At 39.5% G+C, this 16,469-nt stretch overlaps 3 protein-coding genes across 6 annotated transcripts in view; 2 read left to right on the forward strand and 1 right to left on the reverse strand.

Moving 5' to 3' along the window:
* LOC122315638 (N-acylphosphatidylethanolamine synthase) overlaps positions 1-1,128 on the forward strand; it is a 5,275-nt gene extending 4,147 nt beyond the window's left edge. For all 3 annotated transcript variants that reach the window (XM_043131676.1, XM_043131677.1, XM_043131678.1), the window contains one exon: positions 429-1,128. In XM_043131676.1, coding sequence (XP_042987610.1) covers positions 429-737 — 309 coding nt within the window. In that variant the 3' untranslated portion in view covers positions 738-1,128. The remainder of the gene's footprint in view (positions 1-428) is intronic.
* A 389-nt stretch (positions 1,129-1,517) lies between these two features.
* On the forward strand, positions 1,518-4,917 carry LOC122315640 (cytoplasmic 60S subunit biogenesis factor REI1 homolog 1). Its single transcript, XM_043131679.1, has 5 exons — positions 1,518-1,859; positions 3,257-3,844; positions 3,953-4,122; positions 4,246-4,467; positions 4,590-4,917. Exons 1-5 carry the CDS (start codon positions 1,755-1,757, stop codon positions 4,627-4,629), a joined length of 1,125 nt encoding a protein of 374 aa, XP_042987613.1. The 5' UTR covers positions 1,518-1,754; the 3' UTR covers positions 4,630-4,917.
* A 7,151-nt stretch (positions 4,918-12,068) lies between these two features.
* On the reverse strand, positions 12,069-15,734 carry LOC122315641. Of its 2 annotated transcripts, none has more exons than XM_043131681.1 (4): positions 15,571-15,734; positions 13,585-14,655; positions 12,601-12,637; positions 12,069-12,380 (listed from the first exon to the last, which is right to left on the reverse strand). In XM_043131681.1, exons 2-3 carry the CDS (start codon positions 14,478-14,480, stop codon positions 12,601-12,603), a joined length of 933 nt encoding a protein of 310 aa, XP_042987615.1. In that variant the 5' UTR covers positions 14,481-14,655; positions 15,571-15,734; the 3' UTR covers positions 12,069-12,380. The 2 variants fall into 2 exon arrangements, with proteins under 2 accessions (XP_042987615.1, XP_042987614.1); XM_043131680.1 differs by having other exon boundaries at positions 12,069-12,383; positions 15,571-15,733.
* Between the last annotated feature and the right edge of the window lie 735 nt (positions 15,735-16,469).

The raw sequence follows: 16,469 nt of genomic DNA on the forward strand, positions 1-16,469 counted from the left end.
ATCAGTAACTCAAGACAATATCAGTCATCACTTTGTATTCTTCTGCCATGACTTTCTCCCTTGCTGTGATTATTTCTGCTTCCTCTTGTGCCATCACTCTGTGAAGGGTGCGATTTCTGTGGTCATTATCATTGTAGTTATCTCATGCTTTGTAACGAGACCTGGTGGATGCTTTATCATGTGTATCTGCATATACTTGTTCAAGTGTGGCTCTTCAAAATCCTGGTTAATGTTAAAACTATGTAAGATCACTTGTTTTCAGATTATGCAATCTAATCCATTTTGGCAGACGAATGTACTCATTTACCCAAAATGAAAAAAGTGAATCTATTGTGTTCAATTTATGCGAACATAATTTCGTTTGAATTGCTAATGTTTCATTTGTTTATTTTGGCATATTTCACATTCACACCTACTCAAATATGCAGGTCATGCCGGAGACATATTTTCGTGGTAGGCGGCCTCCTTTTCCGCTATGTAATAAGAAAATTAACATAATTGTTGGTGAGCCCTTGGAATTTGACCTTGCCAGAATGAGGCAGACAGCTATTTCGACATCTCGTAATTTGTCACTTCCTACTAGAGGATGGCCGAGCATTTCCCCCAACAAAATGGATGAGTTAGCGCAGAGATGTCTCTATGCTACAATTTCTGAGCAAATCCGAACTGCCATGGAGAACCTAAGGATCTTCTCTAAAAGTTTTCAAGCCAAAGGTGTGAAATCTATACATTTTTAAGAAGTAAAATATCTGGCCCGTGCATTTCTATAATGAAGCAGGACAGGTAGTTGGAAAATCGCATCTTGACCATTTCGAAATGTTCATGATAGTCAACATTCTTTTGTTTCGTTTGAGGCCTCATTCATTTTTAAATTAATATTTAGTCACGTGATTAATTTATTTTAGAATTCCTTGTATAAGAATGCAGAGTACTTGGGCTTTCTTGTTTTGCATTACGGAAATGCATTTGATTCGTGAGACTCGAATTTTGGTGTTAGTCAATGACTCATTATATGTAAAAGACAACTTTGTGTTCACAACAAGGAATACATTTGTTCTTCTAATTTGAAGAATATGAAACTGGCTTCGCTAGTTTGCATTCTTGTTGAATGGATGGAACTTTGTTTAATTCTTGTGTAAGATTTGGTGTGGAAGTCATTCAGAACCAAAGACGCAGTGTTAAAGAAAATCCAGAAAAAAGAAATGCACCATGACATTTAGCAACGGCACAATGAACATATGCTCTTATAATCAAACCAATCTCAAATCAATTTGTAGATTTATTTTTATAAAATTTTTTTGCAGCTAAAATATTTTTTTTTATTTATGAAAATATTTGTTTGCATGGAGGAATATTATTTATAGGTATAAAGTGTATAAATATCATATAATTATCTTTTAAAAAATTTAATATATTATTAAAAAATTAATTACTTTTAACGTAGATATCGTATTTATAATTTTTTTAAAAGATTGTACATTATGAATAAAAATAAAAATAAAAAAAGACAGTTTGTGTAGGCGGCACGCCAGGCAGCCCAGCATGACTAGCAATACCGAAGCGCTTGCGTCAACCTTCAGTTGCGTGGCCTGATCTTTCTTCCCCGTTTCATCGACTACGATTCCACGAACCGTCGTTCGTCTCTTTTCTTTCTCGAATATAAAGATGTTTCCTCATCCACTTTTCAACCTCCCACATTCATTTCCTTCAGCTCTCTTGATCTTTCTCTGGAATCTGAGACTGAATCCTAGAACATGCGTGGGCTAACCTGCAATTCCTGCAACCAACAGTTTAAGGACCATGCGGAGCGAAAGCTCCATTACAAGTCCGAATGGCACCGCTATAATCTCAAGCGCAAGGTTTCCCTACTTTTTCTTACCTATATAACTTTTCCGTGCATATTTATTGTGGTTATCAGTGTTAGGGTTTTCTCTATTACATTTGGCCGCTGAAGTCTCTTCTTTTCTTCATATTTTTTTCTTTTGCTTCTCGACAAGCGGTGGGAAAAATAAGGAATTAAATTAATTTTTAACTATATCGATAAATGGATTTGGGTGGTGACTTCACTATTATTAATTATTTTGTTATTATTTTTTACCATTTTATGATATTATTTATTACTGTTTAATATTATTTCATTACTTTTTATTATTATTTACAAACAATTTGATATCATCTCACTGTCTAAATATAATTTGATTATTTTGAATGATAAATTCATATCAACTCATCTCATCTAATCATTATAATTTTTTTAAATTTTAATATAAAATATAATAAATAATTTAATTTTTTTAAATTTTAAAATAATAATAATATTAAAAAATAATATTTTATTTAACTTTCAACTTTCATTCAAGTCAATTTAACTCAGCTCAACTTCCAAACACAGCCTAGACTCTTGAATTCTCTCGACACGCGAAACATATGTTTTAAGTGAGATGACGGATTTGATCTTTGGTGACAAAAGCATCATATCAAATAAGAATCTGCTGTTAAATATGCTACTGATCAAAAAATAATAATGCTTCGTCTGTATAAACAATTCTTCAATTCTGTTCATATGGTAAAGATATTGAACTCTGCCTCGCTTTATGTTACGCGAATCAGTAAATTATGCAGTCGCGATGAAGTTGGACTGATAATGTGTCTTTATTAGTGCGGTTATATGGTTTTCTCTTCAACGAGAAGTTAGCTTGGATGCAGTGGCTTGGTTTTTTTGTTTTGACTGGAAATATCTTTATGGATAAGCTTGATTGAACTGGTTCTAAAAAAAATGTTCGTCGTTCTTTTGAAAACAGTTGTGGTTTTTCCATATTTTTGTGTATTTGATATAATATACACCTTTTTTTATATCAACATTTCTGGAAGCAGTTACAACTCCAAATAGTTATTGAATGGAAGGTAATAGTGGTAATTTCTTTTCTTTCAAGTTTGTCTCACTTCTGACCCTTGCTTAATGTTGTTTCATGCCCACTCCTGATCATTGCACCAATTTCATAGCCCTACTTACAGTGTGAATAATTAGTTTCGGAAATAATATTTGCTCATAAAATACAACTGTAGCTGCAGGTGGACTATTGGATGTTTTAAACTAATGCCAGAGATCAAGTTTAGTCAGTAGATCATAATTTCCGGTCTAAGTTAACTTTTGTTTTTTGTTTTTATACTCTTTGATTGCTATGTGGGTGGAAGACCTGATTAATGAGCTGAAATTGGTATTGACAATATTTTCCATGTTTATTCTCTTAAAAAGGTAGCTGGGGTTCCTGGAGTGACTGAAGTATTGTTTCTAGCTAGAGAATCTGCGCTTGCTAAAGAGAAACGCCAGCCCAGGGAAACTCCAATGCTCTACAGTTGTGGTCTTTGTGGGAAAGGGTATAGAAGTTCAGAGGCTCATGCTCAGCATCTTAAATCTCGAACTCACATCATGCGGGCTTCTCAAGGAACAAATCGTCAAGAGGAGGAGAAGGCGATAATCAAGCCACTTCCCCATTGTGTTGTGAGTAAGCCACCCCAACGAAGGGAGGTAAACAATGAAGAAAGTGAAGAAAGCGATGATGAGTGGGAGGAGGTAGATCCTGAAGAAGACTTGGTTGGTGAAGCGACAAGGTCCTTAACTGAATTGAATGTACATGATATTGCCTCCAACAATGATATGGATAATGTTTACGATGATGATGAGCATGAGGAGTTCGATCCATCTTCTTGCTTTATGTGTGACCTCAAACATGAAACTCCAGAGAGCTGCATGGTTCACGTGCACAAGCAGCATGGGTTCTTCATTCCAGATGTTGAGTATCTAAAGGATCCAAAAGGGTTTCTTACTTATCTTGGCCTTAAGGTACCGAAACAATTGCTATGTTGTTTCTTATTGAAATTCCTATTTTGTAATTTTGTTGTTAGAAATTGTTATATTCACATCCGTTCTGCCTTATTTTTCTCTTCCCAGGTCAAGAGAGATTTCACGTGTCTGTACTGCAATGACCGCCGTTACCCTTTTAGCAGTTTGGAAGCAGTTAGAAAGCATATGGTGGCAAAAAGTCATTGCAAAGTACATTATGGTGATGGGGACGAGGAGGAGGAGGCTGAGTTAGATTACTTCTATGATTATAGTAGCAGGTTTTTGTCATATCTGATAACTTGGGTTCTACAATGTTATTGGCAATCTTGTTTCTTTGGTTAGCATTAACATTGTTCCAGATCTATATTTTGATAAATCTAAGCTTACATTTTTTGTTACAGTTATGTTGATGATGATGGCAAGCAGCTGGTTGCGTCAGGTGATATGGACAACACTGTAGAACTTGGGATCGGTGGAGCTGAGCTCATCATAACAAGAAGATCTGATGAGGGTACGTCAACCAAAACATTTGGTTCCCGGGAATATTTACGCTACTATCGCCAAAAGCCACGTCCTTCACCTATGAACAATGCGGCAATTATTGCAGCACTTGCCTCCTCAAGGTTTGCATTGATCCATTGTGTCAGCCCCAGTCTGGGGGAAACACGCAGCCTTTTCTTCGGCAAAAAAGCCAAAAATAAATGAAATCATATGGTGTGATTATATGGTTGGATCTTGATTTCAGGTATAGGAGCATGGGATTGGCTACGGTGCAGTCGAGATAACAGATGGTGAGGATGAAAGTGATGAAGCATATGAAATAGATCGGGAGTGGATGCCATGCGTTCAAAGATTGGGATGAAAAGCAATGTTATCCGGAACTTGCCCAAGAACGTCCTATACTAGTTCCAGACTGCACACATCTTTTTGTTGATGAAGTCAGTCATAAATGGGTTGGTTGGTTATCTAGTAGCTAGCATATGCATACATCTGGGATTTGCTTGGACATGATTTTGTATATCATAATATGCTTACCATATTGAAAGAAAGAGCTTCCAGTGCGATGTTTTCTATCTTTTCTTTTACTTTTTTTTATTTATTGATGCTTCTAAAAGGCTGTTGGGACTGATACTTGCCGCCTGCCCCCCTGTCTGAGAAGAATGTTCATATCTTCCAGTAATTAATTTTGATTGGTCAATCACAGTATTCCATCTGGCGATCCAAAAACAAAGAAGAAGAAAAAATTAGTAGCTGATCTTCTTTTCGTCATCTTCTTGCATTGTTTTTAATGGTGGAGAAACAAGTACAATCACTGAATTAAGTCACATTCGTGCATTGAAAATTAAATAGGTCTAAATAGTCGGCTAAAGAGAATGGTCCCCACAATGTCGACAAAATAAGGACGTGGGATGTTGGAACCCACTGTTATAAATGCGTTTCAAAGTGAGATACAGTGCGAAGATGATGGTTCAACAAATATATTATATATAAATAATAATAATAATAATTAGATCAACTTTATCATTTTTTATTACTATTTTATAACTTTATTTTAATTAAAATATTAAGTAAAATTAAAATTATTTCTAATTAAATCGTATAACTATATTGATTAATTAGAAAATAGTTAGAAAAGAGTTAGTTTTAACAAGGGAAAGGTGTCACGGACTTAGAATTTCTTCACTCGACCCGTGCGGCCTTAGGAGGCTTTCTCTCCCACAAAGCTCCTAAGTAAGCCTTCTAAAAGACTCAAGACAATAGAGAACAAACTAGAGAGAGAAGATAGAGAGAGATGCTCTAGAGAACTTGTTTCTCTTATTGCTTGGTGATTTACACAAATGAGAGCCCCTCTATTTATAGGGAACTCTTGGTACAAAGAATGGTTAGGATTGTGACACTTGTCATCAATCCAACGGTAAAGAACTTTCTAGATTCCTACTCTAGAATTGTCTATAAGGCCCTTTCTAGAACACTACTCTAAATTGTCTAGAACGCCCCTTCTAGATGACTCCACACAATTCCACAAGATTACAAAAGACTTGGAGGCTTCTAGAAGGTTAGCAAATTCTCTAAAAAACCCTAGGTGGTGACATTCTCCCCCACCAAGCTTCGCGACGTCCTCGACGCGGTGTCTTCATGGAACCTCCGGATGTGATCTTCAAACTGCCACAATGACCCCTTTGGTTCCCAAGTTGTCTCGCTTTCGGGCAATCCCTTCCACTTGATCAAGTATTCTTGGCGTGGCATATGACTCTTTCGCCTGATGACACGGTCCGCCAAGATTTCTTCTACTTCCTTGTCGAAAGTGGTAGTTATGCCCAATGGTGCACGCTTGGACTCTCCTCGTGTTGGCTCCTCTTCATCACCATGGTAAGGCTTCAAGCAGCTGACATGGAAAACTGGATGAAGTTTGAACTTGGAGGGTAAGTCCAGCTTGTAGGAGACCTTCCCTACTTTCTTGATGATTGGGAATGGTCCCTCATAACGTCGTACAAGCCCCTTGTGTAGCTTTCTTGTGAACTTGTGTTGGCTCGACAAGATCTTTACTAACACCAAGTCGCCTATACGATATTCTGCGTGCCTCCTCTTCTGATCAGCCCACTTCTTCATCTTCTTGGTTGCTTTGTCTAAGTAGGAACGGGTCACATCCAATTGCTCGTTCCAAGATTTAGCAACCTTGAAGGCTGTCGGACAATTCCCCGTGTAGCTTGTCTCCAATGACTGGGGAGTAAGTGGCTGCTGTCCCATTACAATCTCAAATGGGCTCTTGTTCGTGGACTCGCTCCTTTGTAAATTGTAGGAGAATTGAGCGACATCCAATAACTTGGCCCAATCGGACTGGTTGGCACTTACAAAGTGCCTCAAGTATAACTCTAACAAGGCATTCACCCTTTCAGTTTGCCCATCTGTCTGAGGGTGAAAGCTGGTAGAGAAGTGTAGGGCAGACCCCATAAGCTTGAATAGTCCTGACCAGAACTTTCCTGTGAAGCGAGGGTCTCGATCACTAATGATGCTCCGTGGTAAGCCCCAATACTTCACCACATGCTTGAAGAATAACTTTGCAGTTTCTTCAGCTGAGCAATCCTTAGGAGCTGCGATGAAGGTGGCATACTTGGAGAATCGATCTACCACCACAATGAGGGTACCGCAACCCTCGGATTTAGGTAGAGCCACTATGAAATCCATGCTCACACTCTCCCATGGATGTGAAGGAATGGGTAGTGGTTCTAGCAATCCTGCAGGACTCTGATTCTCCACCTTATCTTGTTGACACACAAGACAAGTCTTCACGAAGAGTTCCACCTCGTCTCTCATTTGAGGCCAATAGTAGGAAGCTTCCAGCAAAGCTCGAGTACGTCGTTGGCCCGGGTGTCCAGCCCACAAGGAATCATGGCATTCCTTGATAAGGTTCCTACGTAGGTTTCCCCACTTTGGAACATAGATTCTCCGCCTGAGGGTGTAGAGAAGACCGTCCTCTACCCAGAATCTCTTGGTTTTCCCTTCCTTAGCCATGTTCACCAAGTTCTTGGCTAAGGGATCATGCTCCATGCCTTCACGGATTACCCCAAGTAGCTCCCCTTGAGCTTGAGTCATAGCAGAAAGTTCACATTTTCTGCTTAGCGCATCCGCAACGAGGTTGGCCTTGCCTGGTTTGTACTCCAAGACAAAGTCAAATTCTGCCAAGAAGTCTTGCCACCTAGCTTGCTTTGGGCTTAGTTTCTTCTGACTCTGGAAGTAACTAGTGGCAATGTTGTCTGTCTTGACCACAAAATGGGAGACAAGCAGATAGTGTCGCCAAACTCTGAGGCAGTGGATGATAGCTGTCATCTCCTTTTCTTGCACAGTGTATCGCCTCTCAGTTTCATTGAGTTTGCGACTCTCATATGCAATAGGATGTCCGTCTTGCATGAGAACTCCCCCTATGGCAAAATCTGATGCATCTGATTGTACCTCAAAAGGCTTGGTACAATCTGGTAAGGCCATGACCGGTTCCTCCGTGATGGCAGTCTTCAGATCGTCAAAGGCTTCCTGACACCTTGATGACCACTCCCATGCCCGGTTCTTCTTGAGCAAGTCAGTGAGGGGGGATGCTCTTGTGGAGTATCCCTTTATAAATCTCCTATAATAGTTGACAAGCCCAAGGAAGGATCGGAGCTCGGTAACCTTAGTGGGAGGCTCCCACTTCTTGATTGCCTCAATTTTTCCCTCCTCCATGCTGAGTTTTCCACCTTGGATTTTGTGGCCAAGGAAATGGACTTCGTTTAGAGCGAATGAGCACTTCTCCTTCTTGACATAGAGTTGGTTTTCCCTTAAGACACGGAAAACAACCCTTAGATGCTCTACATGTTCTTCAAGGGTAGAACTATAGATGACAATATCATCTAGATAGACTACCACAAACTGATCAAGATAGGGATGAAAGATCTTGTTCATGAGCGTGCAGAAGGTAGCTGGAGCATTTGTGAGGCCGAAGGGCATCACTAGGAACTCGTATGCCCCATAGCGAGTTACACAAGTTGTTTTGGCTTCATCTCCTTCCGCAATTCTTACTTGATAATATCCCGATCTTAGATCAAGCTTGGAGAAGTACTTTGCATGGCCTAGTTGATCAAATAAGTCAGCAATCAAAGGAATAGGGTACTTGTTTTTGATGGTTACCTTGTTTAGAGCTCGGTAGTCAATGCACAGCCGCAAAGACCCATCATGCTTCCTTTGAAACAACACGGGTGCCCCGTATGGTGCCTTGGAGGGTTGGATGAATCCGGCATCAAGTAGCTCCTTTAGTTGCCTCCTTAGTTCTTCAAGCTCTGGAGGCGACATGCGATAAGGGGCTTTGGCGGGTGGTTTAGCGCCGGGTTCCATCTCGATCTGATGATCCACCTCTCTCCTAGGTGGTAGTTGCTTGGGCAACTCTGGCGGCATGACATCCTCATAGTCACTGAGGACCCTTTGGATTTCTTTGGGTGGAGGGGAGGAAATCTTCACTTCCCCTTCCTCCATAGAAGCCAAGTATGACACCTCGCCCTTCTTCCATCCCTTCTTGAATTGCATGGCAGATAGAAGTTGGGTGGTGTTTGGCTTGGACACGGTGGGTATCATGCATGGACCCCCTTCCAAGATGCACACCGAGTTATAGTGGGGAAGAGACACTACATTGAACTGTCTCAAGAATTCCATCCCCAACACGATGTCAAAATCATCCATAGGAGCGACCGAGAAGTCCACCGTGCCTCTCCACGTGCCAAGTTGTAGCTCCACCCCGTGAGCTACGCCATCAAGGGGTTTGGCTTCAGAATTCACAGTCTTCAGCCATCCTTGACCCTTCTTAAGAGGAATCCCTAGCCGTGTGGCCTCTTCCTTCTTAATGAAGTTATGAGATGCTCCTGAGTCGACCATGGCGTGACTCTTCTTCCCATTAACGAGCACCTCTACAAACATCAAAGACCTATCCTTAGTGGTTGGCTTTGTGCTTGCCTTTAGGGAGTTGAGAAGTTGTAGACACCCCAGGTGCGACTTCTCTTGAACTTCCTTCTCCTCCAACATAGCATTGAGGGCCTTCCTCTTGGGACAATCTCTAGTCCAATGTGGTCCGTTACAAAGGAAGCAAGCATCCTTTGGCTTTTTATCTTTGGAGTTGTCCTTCTTGCCCTCCTTTGATGTTGAAGGCTTGTCTCCACGGTCTTTGTACTGTGGCTTGAACCCCTTCGCTCCCCCACCCTTACGGTGATCATCCTTTGGAGATTTGGGCCTTGAAGAGTTGTCACTCTTATGATACTCAAATTCTTCTAAGGTTTCTGCCACGGTCAAGGCGGTGGAGATGTCGTTGACCCCACGACGCTTGAGTTCTTGAGCCACCCAAGATTTGAGACCGTCGATGAAGTTGAAGAGGAGATCTTCTTCACTCATGTTTGTAATTTGAAGCATGAGGGCAGAAAATTCCTCAACATAGTTGCGGATGGAAGAAGTGTGCTTCAACTCCTTCATTCTCTTCCGCGCATGAATGGCCACATTCTCGGGATAGAATTGCCTCTTGAGTTCACGCTTGAACTCTTCCCAAGAATCAATGGAGCAAGTACCCTTCTCTATCTCACTATGCTTACGTCGCCACCAAGTACCAGCAAGATTAGTAAGATAGAGGGAAGCAGTACGTACCTTGACACGCTCGTCTTGCATGTTCAAAGCTTCAAAGTAGCGCTCCATGTGCCACATGTAGTTGTCAAGTTCTTTGGCATCCCGCTTGCCATCGAACTCTTTTGGTTTGGGGGTATCCACCCTTGGTGTCGCCATCATCCCAGCTCCGACGACGCCCCCATTGGCCACTGCACGCTTGCATATAGCCCAATCCGCCTTGGTCTCCTCTAGACCGACGCGGTATTCCTCCATTTGCCCATGGAGTTTCGTTAGCTCCCCCAAGACCCGGTCTTGGAAAGCAACGTTCTCAACACGTTGTGCTTCGATGGTAGGGTGAATGGTGCTTAGAATGGACTCCTTGAGCGATTCGGATTGTCCCTCCAATCCTAGCTCCTCCATACCTTGCTCCACGATGTCAAGCCGGTCCCTGACATCCGCTACTGCCACCTCCATCCTGGTCACCGTGTTGTCGAGGGTGCTCACCTCCCTGTGAGACAGATCCCATTCCTCGATCTTGGCCAATATCTTGGCCATGGCCCTCTCGATCCCATCGAGACGAGACTCCATAGATGAGCTTGAGTCCTTCGACCTCTTGCTCTTTCTTGTCTCCTGGACCTCCATGGTGATCTCACTTGGATCCGCCATCCTAACTTGGTTGGCTCTGATACCAACTGTCACGGACTTAGAATTTCTTCACTCGACCCGTGCGGCCTTAGGAGGCTTTCTCTCCCACAAAGCTCCTAAGTAAGCCTTCTAAAGGACTCAAGACAATAGAGAACAAACTAGAGAGAGAAGATAGAGAGAGATGCTCTAGAGAACTTGTTTCTCTTATTGCTTGGTGATTTACACAAATGAGAGCCCCTCTATTTATAGGGAACTCTTGGTACAAAGAATGGTTAGGATTGTGACACTTGTCATCAATCCAACGGTAAAGAACTTTCTAGATTCCTACTCTAGAATTGTCTATAAGGCCCTTTCTAGAACACTACTCTAAATTGTCTAGAACGCCCCTTCTAGATGACTCCACACAATTCCACAAGATTACAAAAGACTTGGAGGCTTCTAGAAGGTTAGCAAATTCTCTAAAAAACCCTAGGTGGTGACAAAGGGCTCAGGCCTCAACCAAAGTCTCCATGCATGCATGTATGTATATACAGGCCTTAACTATTGCATGCAGCTAATGTTTGTAGGCTTGGTTGAATCGAGTATGAAATTAGTTTTCCACTAACAATCATAGTACTCTAGCCAAATCAGCACGCAAAAGTTTATATATATATATACACACACACACGCATGTAGGTACGTATGGGCTAGACTTAGGTTGTGTTTGTGAATACAACTGTTTTTAAACTTTATCATACTATTTCATAACTATTTACAAACACTTCCATGTTATTTACAAATAATTTATTATTATTTATAAACTATTCATTACAATTTATAATCTATTTCAGTACCATTTATAGGTAATACGAGATACTCCCACAGTCCAAATGAAGCCAAATTATTTGAAATGATATCAAAGATTTCCCAATCTTAAGAAACATATCACGTTCTACTTACTTTATGTAGCTTTTTTTTTTCTAAATTAATTTTTTTAATTTAATAATTAAAGAAGTAATTTTTAGTATATTTGTGTATTTTTTTATTTTTTAAAAATATTTAAATATATTAAAAAAATAAAAAATCACACTTGTGCTAGGCCGCACGCCCAGTAGCCATAGCAGGCGGCAGCCTAGCACAACTCCTCCAAAAATAATTTGACCCAGTGGAATGGAGAGCAATTTACTGGAAACGTCCTTACGCACTAATAACACAGTTCACATTGGTTAAAGCTGTAGGATAGGATTGCTTGAACCTGCTTGCTTGAATTATGCCCACAAAAATTGCTGACATGGCTACCATCCTTTGTCAAAGCAGTCGGAAAGCATTAAAATTTAAGAATGTATTATGCATGTTTAACTCTGCACACGTGTTGCAGCCAAAGTTGGTCAAAGCTAGAGATTATTCTTTTCTATCTTTTGGGATGGGGTAGGTAAAGTTTAAGAAAATGGTAGATATTAGCTGTTCCAGAAGCTGGTACGCAGAACGGTAATAAAATAAAATGGTAGTTTATCAGCTGACTTTCCATTGTGCAATACTTTCTGCATCCTTCAGAATTCTATAGGGGTGAAAAAAAACAATTAAAGCCAAAGAGAAATGATGAATGTTACAATGGTCATAACATAACCAGATGGGATTGTCAGGTTCATTCTTGTCTAATCAGCATATCTTATCACAAATGTAGCAAGATAAGATCCAGATGTAGCTTTTACATGTTTTAACAATGAGATGATCTCTAGCAAGCATGGAATCTTTTATACTTTGCAGTGGATCCTTCTGTTCTCCACTTCACTTCACTTCACTTCTATACGAGCACGGTCAAAGAAAAGCAACGAGTTATGTGACTAAAAAAGACAATGTTAAAACAATGAATAGGGCAATTATTCTCATAATTTGTTGAAATGTGGGAAATGATGATGCCTGGAGATGTAATTACATTTTACGACCCACGATATGATCATCAAAGATTTCTTACGGTAGACTAAAGCCAGTATATAAGAAGATCCATGGCCAGTTCATACCTAATTATCGTAGAAGCGGGAACGGCGTCTTCGAGAACTGTGAATACAACAGCAATACTTGTAAGTTTTTCATAAAGTAATGAAACCAGGAAACGCCACCTTACATACTAATCTGCATGCTATTTTCATGCCAAACATACCCCTACCTCACCATTCAAGCTCCAAAAAGAAAACCTTTTCAGAATTTTAGTCGTGTGCATTGAAAAACAGGGTAAATATGACAAGTTAACTCAATCCCCCGACCCACCCCCTCCCCCCCCCCCAAGAAAACAATTACCCAATGACCTGTATGCATTTTCTTTTCTTTTTTCATACGTAATACCTCTCAAGACATAATGCATCAAGTTACTATTTAATGATCAATAATACTTCTCAGACTATAATATATGGCACTGATAATAATCTTATGTCTAGTTTAGGTCAAAATTAATCTTACACTACCCACTACGTTAGGGAGCCAATCTTACCAACTCGAAAGCCAAAACGCAAACCTAAAGACATCTTAAAAGAAGGTCAAATGCTGCTTGCCCAATAATCATAGGATTAAAAAAACTTCCAGATGATTATATTAGCTTTACGAGCAATGAAGGATTTTATTGACTTTTAGATAATTATATTTTTTACAAGTAGCTTAATTTAGTTCACCACATTTGCTAAGTCAACTTTGAACATCATATTACGATAATGCTTCACAAATGTAGCATTCCAGGTCTCGTTATACCTGTACACTGACAAAATGATTGAGAAAGCAAGCTGTTTTTTTCTTTTCTTTTTTTTTTTTTTGGGGGGGGGGGGGGGGAGGGGAATGACGTCCATTTTAAACTTGTGCCATGAAGAAATTTATGTACACAATCAAAAGCAGGCAGGATTCTGATCAACGGAGAGAGGTAGGATCAATCAGTAAATAAAGCTTGAAATTCAATGGACATCAAACAGAAAAATATGATTTGAAGACAATTGAGATTCAGAAGCAGCACTACTAACCTGCGATGACTGGAGTTACTTGTTGGGACATTTGTACTCAAAAACTCATCGTCAGTCTCATCTATCCTATACTCAGGAAATTCTATAGATGCCACAGAACCCTCATCAGAAACAGAATTTTCATAACTTGTTCGGCGATTTCCTCTTCTTGTATCACTAACTCTTGACCTTCTTCTGTTTCTAGAATTCCTGAAGTTATCAAACACCTGATACAAAATACAAGAGGTCCACCAGTTCCCCTCATCCCCAGGGAAGTCCTCAAACTCGTCTCCAGTTTCATCGTCCCCATATTCAATTACATAATCTCCCAAAACCACCCCACGTGGGACTTCTGAATGAATAGTGCTCAAAACGTCTATGATCTCAGAGGACTGTTGAAAATTCTCCCAATCAAGCTGCCGTGCAGGATCAATCTTTGATGGACGAGCATGAGGGTGCTCCAGTTGAGCATGCTTTTGCAGTTCTAAGTAAGTTCCCCTGAATGTACATTGTTCCTCCTCACAACAACGTTTCTTCGCATCCAGATATAGACGGGCCTTGTCAACAACAAACCACCCAATAACCTCTCCTCTACACAAGGGACAACATGGTTTACAGTTGCCTTCAGATGCCACGGGATCCCTGTTTTCTGTGGGAGTTACATCAGATGTTAAAGGGATTGACATACCATAAGCACTTTTGAAACGGTCCAAGCAATTTGAATGCAAGTGGTCTGTGTCACAAACAAAAGGACGGCATCCTTTCTCATAAGAAGAGCATTGGAGGAGTACACCATTATGCGGAAAATCCAAGCATATAGGGCAAATCACATCTTCCCACTTGGTATTTAACTGAATATCATCCGTGTTGGATACATTGAGATTGAACCCAACTTTACATGAAGGTCTTAAGGCCATGAAGACTATTAACTCGAAAATGCACAAGGAGATGGCATGCAGCTCACTTTCTTTAGACGATAATTGACAATTAAACAATAGACTTGATGAATTACCAAGGAAAGCCTAGCCAATCTTTTATGTCACACCAAATAGATCAAGTCCTTGATGTAGAACAACATGCTTTCCGACAAAGCTGCACAGTCAAACATAGGTAATTAGAAGCTGGGTGAAAAAAATTTAAGTGGAGGTAGAACTTTTTATAAAATGTTCGTTAAATTCTTAAGATCCAGAAACTCCTTTTAACGAAAACCCTGTTCATAAACCATCATTGGTATACTCCTTTCAGTATGAGCCTCAAAATAAATGACCATGTAAGCCATATATTGTCGACTTTCCCGTAGCTATGTAAAATGGGCACAGGCCTTTACAACACTTTTCCCAAGAGAACCAGCAAGTTTCATCTCTGGCATCTATGTTCCATATGCTTGCCCAGGCAAGTATGTTCAATATAGAATATGATGTCGGTTTAAGAGAGAGAGCGAGTGAGAAATAGAGCAATCATAATGTCATTTGAAATCAAGCAACTCAATTTCAGTCGAAGTCTTATCAATAGAGATAAAATTTCGATATTCCATGCAGAACATAAAAGACTGAGCTTACAACTTATAGCCACTAGGAAGAAAAACCGACCTAAAATTATGGTAAAAAATGATGATCCATTGACCACCTAGGTTTCAACACGGCGAGAAAAGGTCTACCAACCCAAAATCTTTGAATTTATGAAAGACCCCATAGGTCCGTACTAACTGATAGACTAGAAGATAGATATTAGGAATAAGAAAGCAAACTAAAATTGAGAGATTATAACATTAACAAAAATCGACCAATCCACAATCATGGGCATTCAACAAAAGGAGGCGGGGAAGTAACCATAACGAGTAAAATCAAAACGTTAAATCCAAATTCATGGATGTTCCGTAGAATCAAAGGAGACCTAGTTAAAATCAATCAAAACCCAGGACCGATTTTCCTTTACTCAGAAAGAACAAAGACATAAATTGATATACAAGCAAACTGCTGAATAACATTGAAATTGAACAGGACTTACCTGATATAGGGTTATTTTGGAGTCGAACCACACATAAGGCCGAAAGAAGAACGAGACGGAGAAAGTTCGGTCTTCGGTTTGTGTGGGCGATCGGATGGTTCAGTTTCAGACTTTGAGGAGTAGCAGCAGGTAGGGTCCCTTCTGTCTTTCTCCCTTTTCTCGCCTTTTCCAAAAGAAGGTTAAAAATGGTAAAGTAGGCCCTTTTAATGTTTATTGACGTAAGTGCCCTTTTACATTGACCAAAACAGAATTTTTATTAATTAAAAACTAGTGTGAAATGTTAAAGTTGTCCTCTCAATTCATTTCCCATATTTGTACCTTAACGACCGGTGGTTTCGTTTTGCTGTTTTGTTTTGTTTTGTTTTTTTTTCTTTTTTCAGTGGTCTTTGTTTTTTTTTTTATATTTTAAATGATCATTAATTTTTATCGTCCTAATTTTATATTCAGCCTTCGCTTTCAGATTTGTATATATATATTTTTAAATCAAGAGTAATGTTATATATAGTTATTTTTATTTATTTTTTATACACTTTATTAATATGGTAAAACTCAATATTTATTTTATATTAAAAAAAACGACATAACCAACCATATTAACAAAATGCTAAAGAAAATAAACATGTGGACTGTCGCATTAACCTGTCGTGTGCAAGCTATATAAGAGAGTGAGTTCACTTAACACAATATTCATTATTTAAATAAAAGAAAAATGATATTTATAGTCGTAAAATATATAAATATTGTGTAATCTCTTTACAAAAGTGAGTAAATACAAGACCCACATTAAAAAAAAAAAAAAAATTAGTAGTTGATACTCTTTTTCCAAAACGGTTACACGTCGCTTACGCATTTCAAGACTTTATGTAATATTACTCTTAAATGAAAAATCAAATATATTA

This window comes from Carya illinoinensis, chromosome 7 (assembly GCF_018687715.1).
Source record: "Carya illinoinensis cultivar Pawnee chromosome 7, C.illinoinensisPawnee_v1, whole genome shotgun sequence".
NCBI lineage: Eukaryota > Viridiplantae > Streptophyta > Magnoliopsida > Fagales > Juglandaceae > Carya > Carya illinoinensis.

Bases quoted from the DNA above. Each gene is read 5' to 3' on its own strand.
- LOC122315640 (XM_043131679.1), top strand. From the start codon at position 1,755: ATGCGTGGGCTAACCTGCAATTCCTGCAACCAACAGTTTAAGGACCAT. The intron at 1,860-3,256 runs GTTTCCCTACTT...TCTCTTAAAAAG, and splicing joins GCTATAATCTCAAGCGCAAG to GTAGCTGGGGTTCCTGGAGT. The intron at 4,468-4,589 runs GTTTGCATTGAT...TCTTGATTTCAG, and splicing joins GCAGCACTTGCCTCCTCAAG to GTATAGGAGCATGGGATTGG.
- LOC122315641 (XM_043131681.1), bottom strand. From the start codon at position 14,480: ATGGCCTTAAGACCTTCATGTAAAGTTGGGTTCAATCTCAATGTATCC. The intron at 12,638-13,584 runs GTTAGTAGTGCT...TTGTATTCACAG, and splicing joins AGTAACTCCAGTCATCGCAG to TTCTCGAAGACGCCGTTCCC.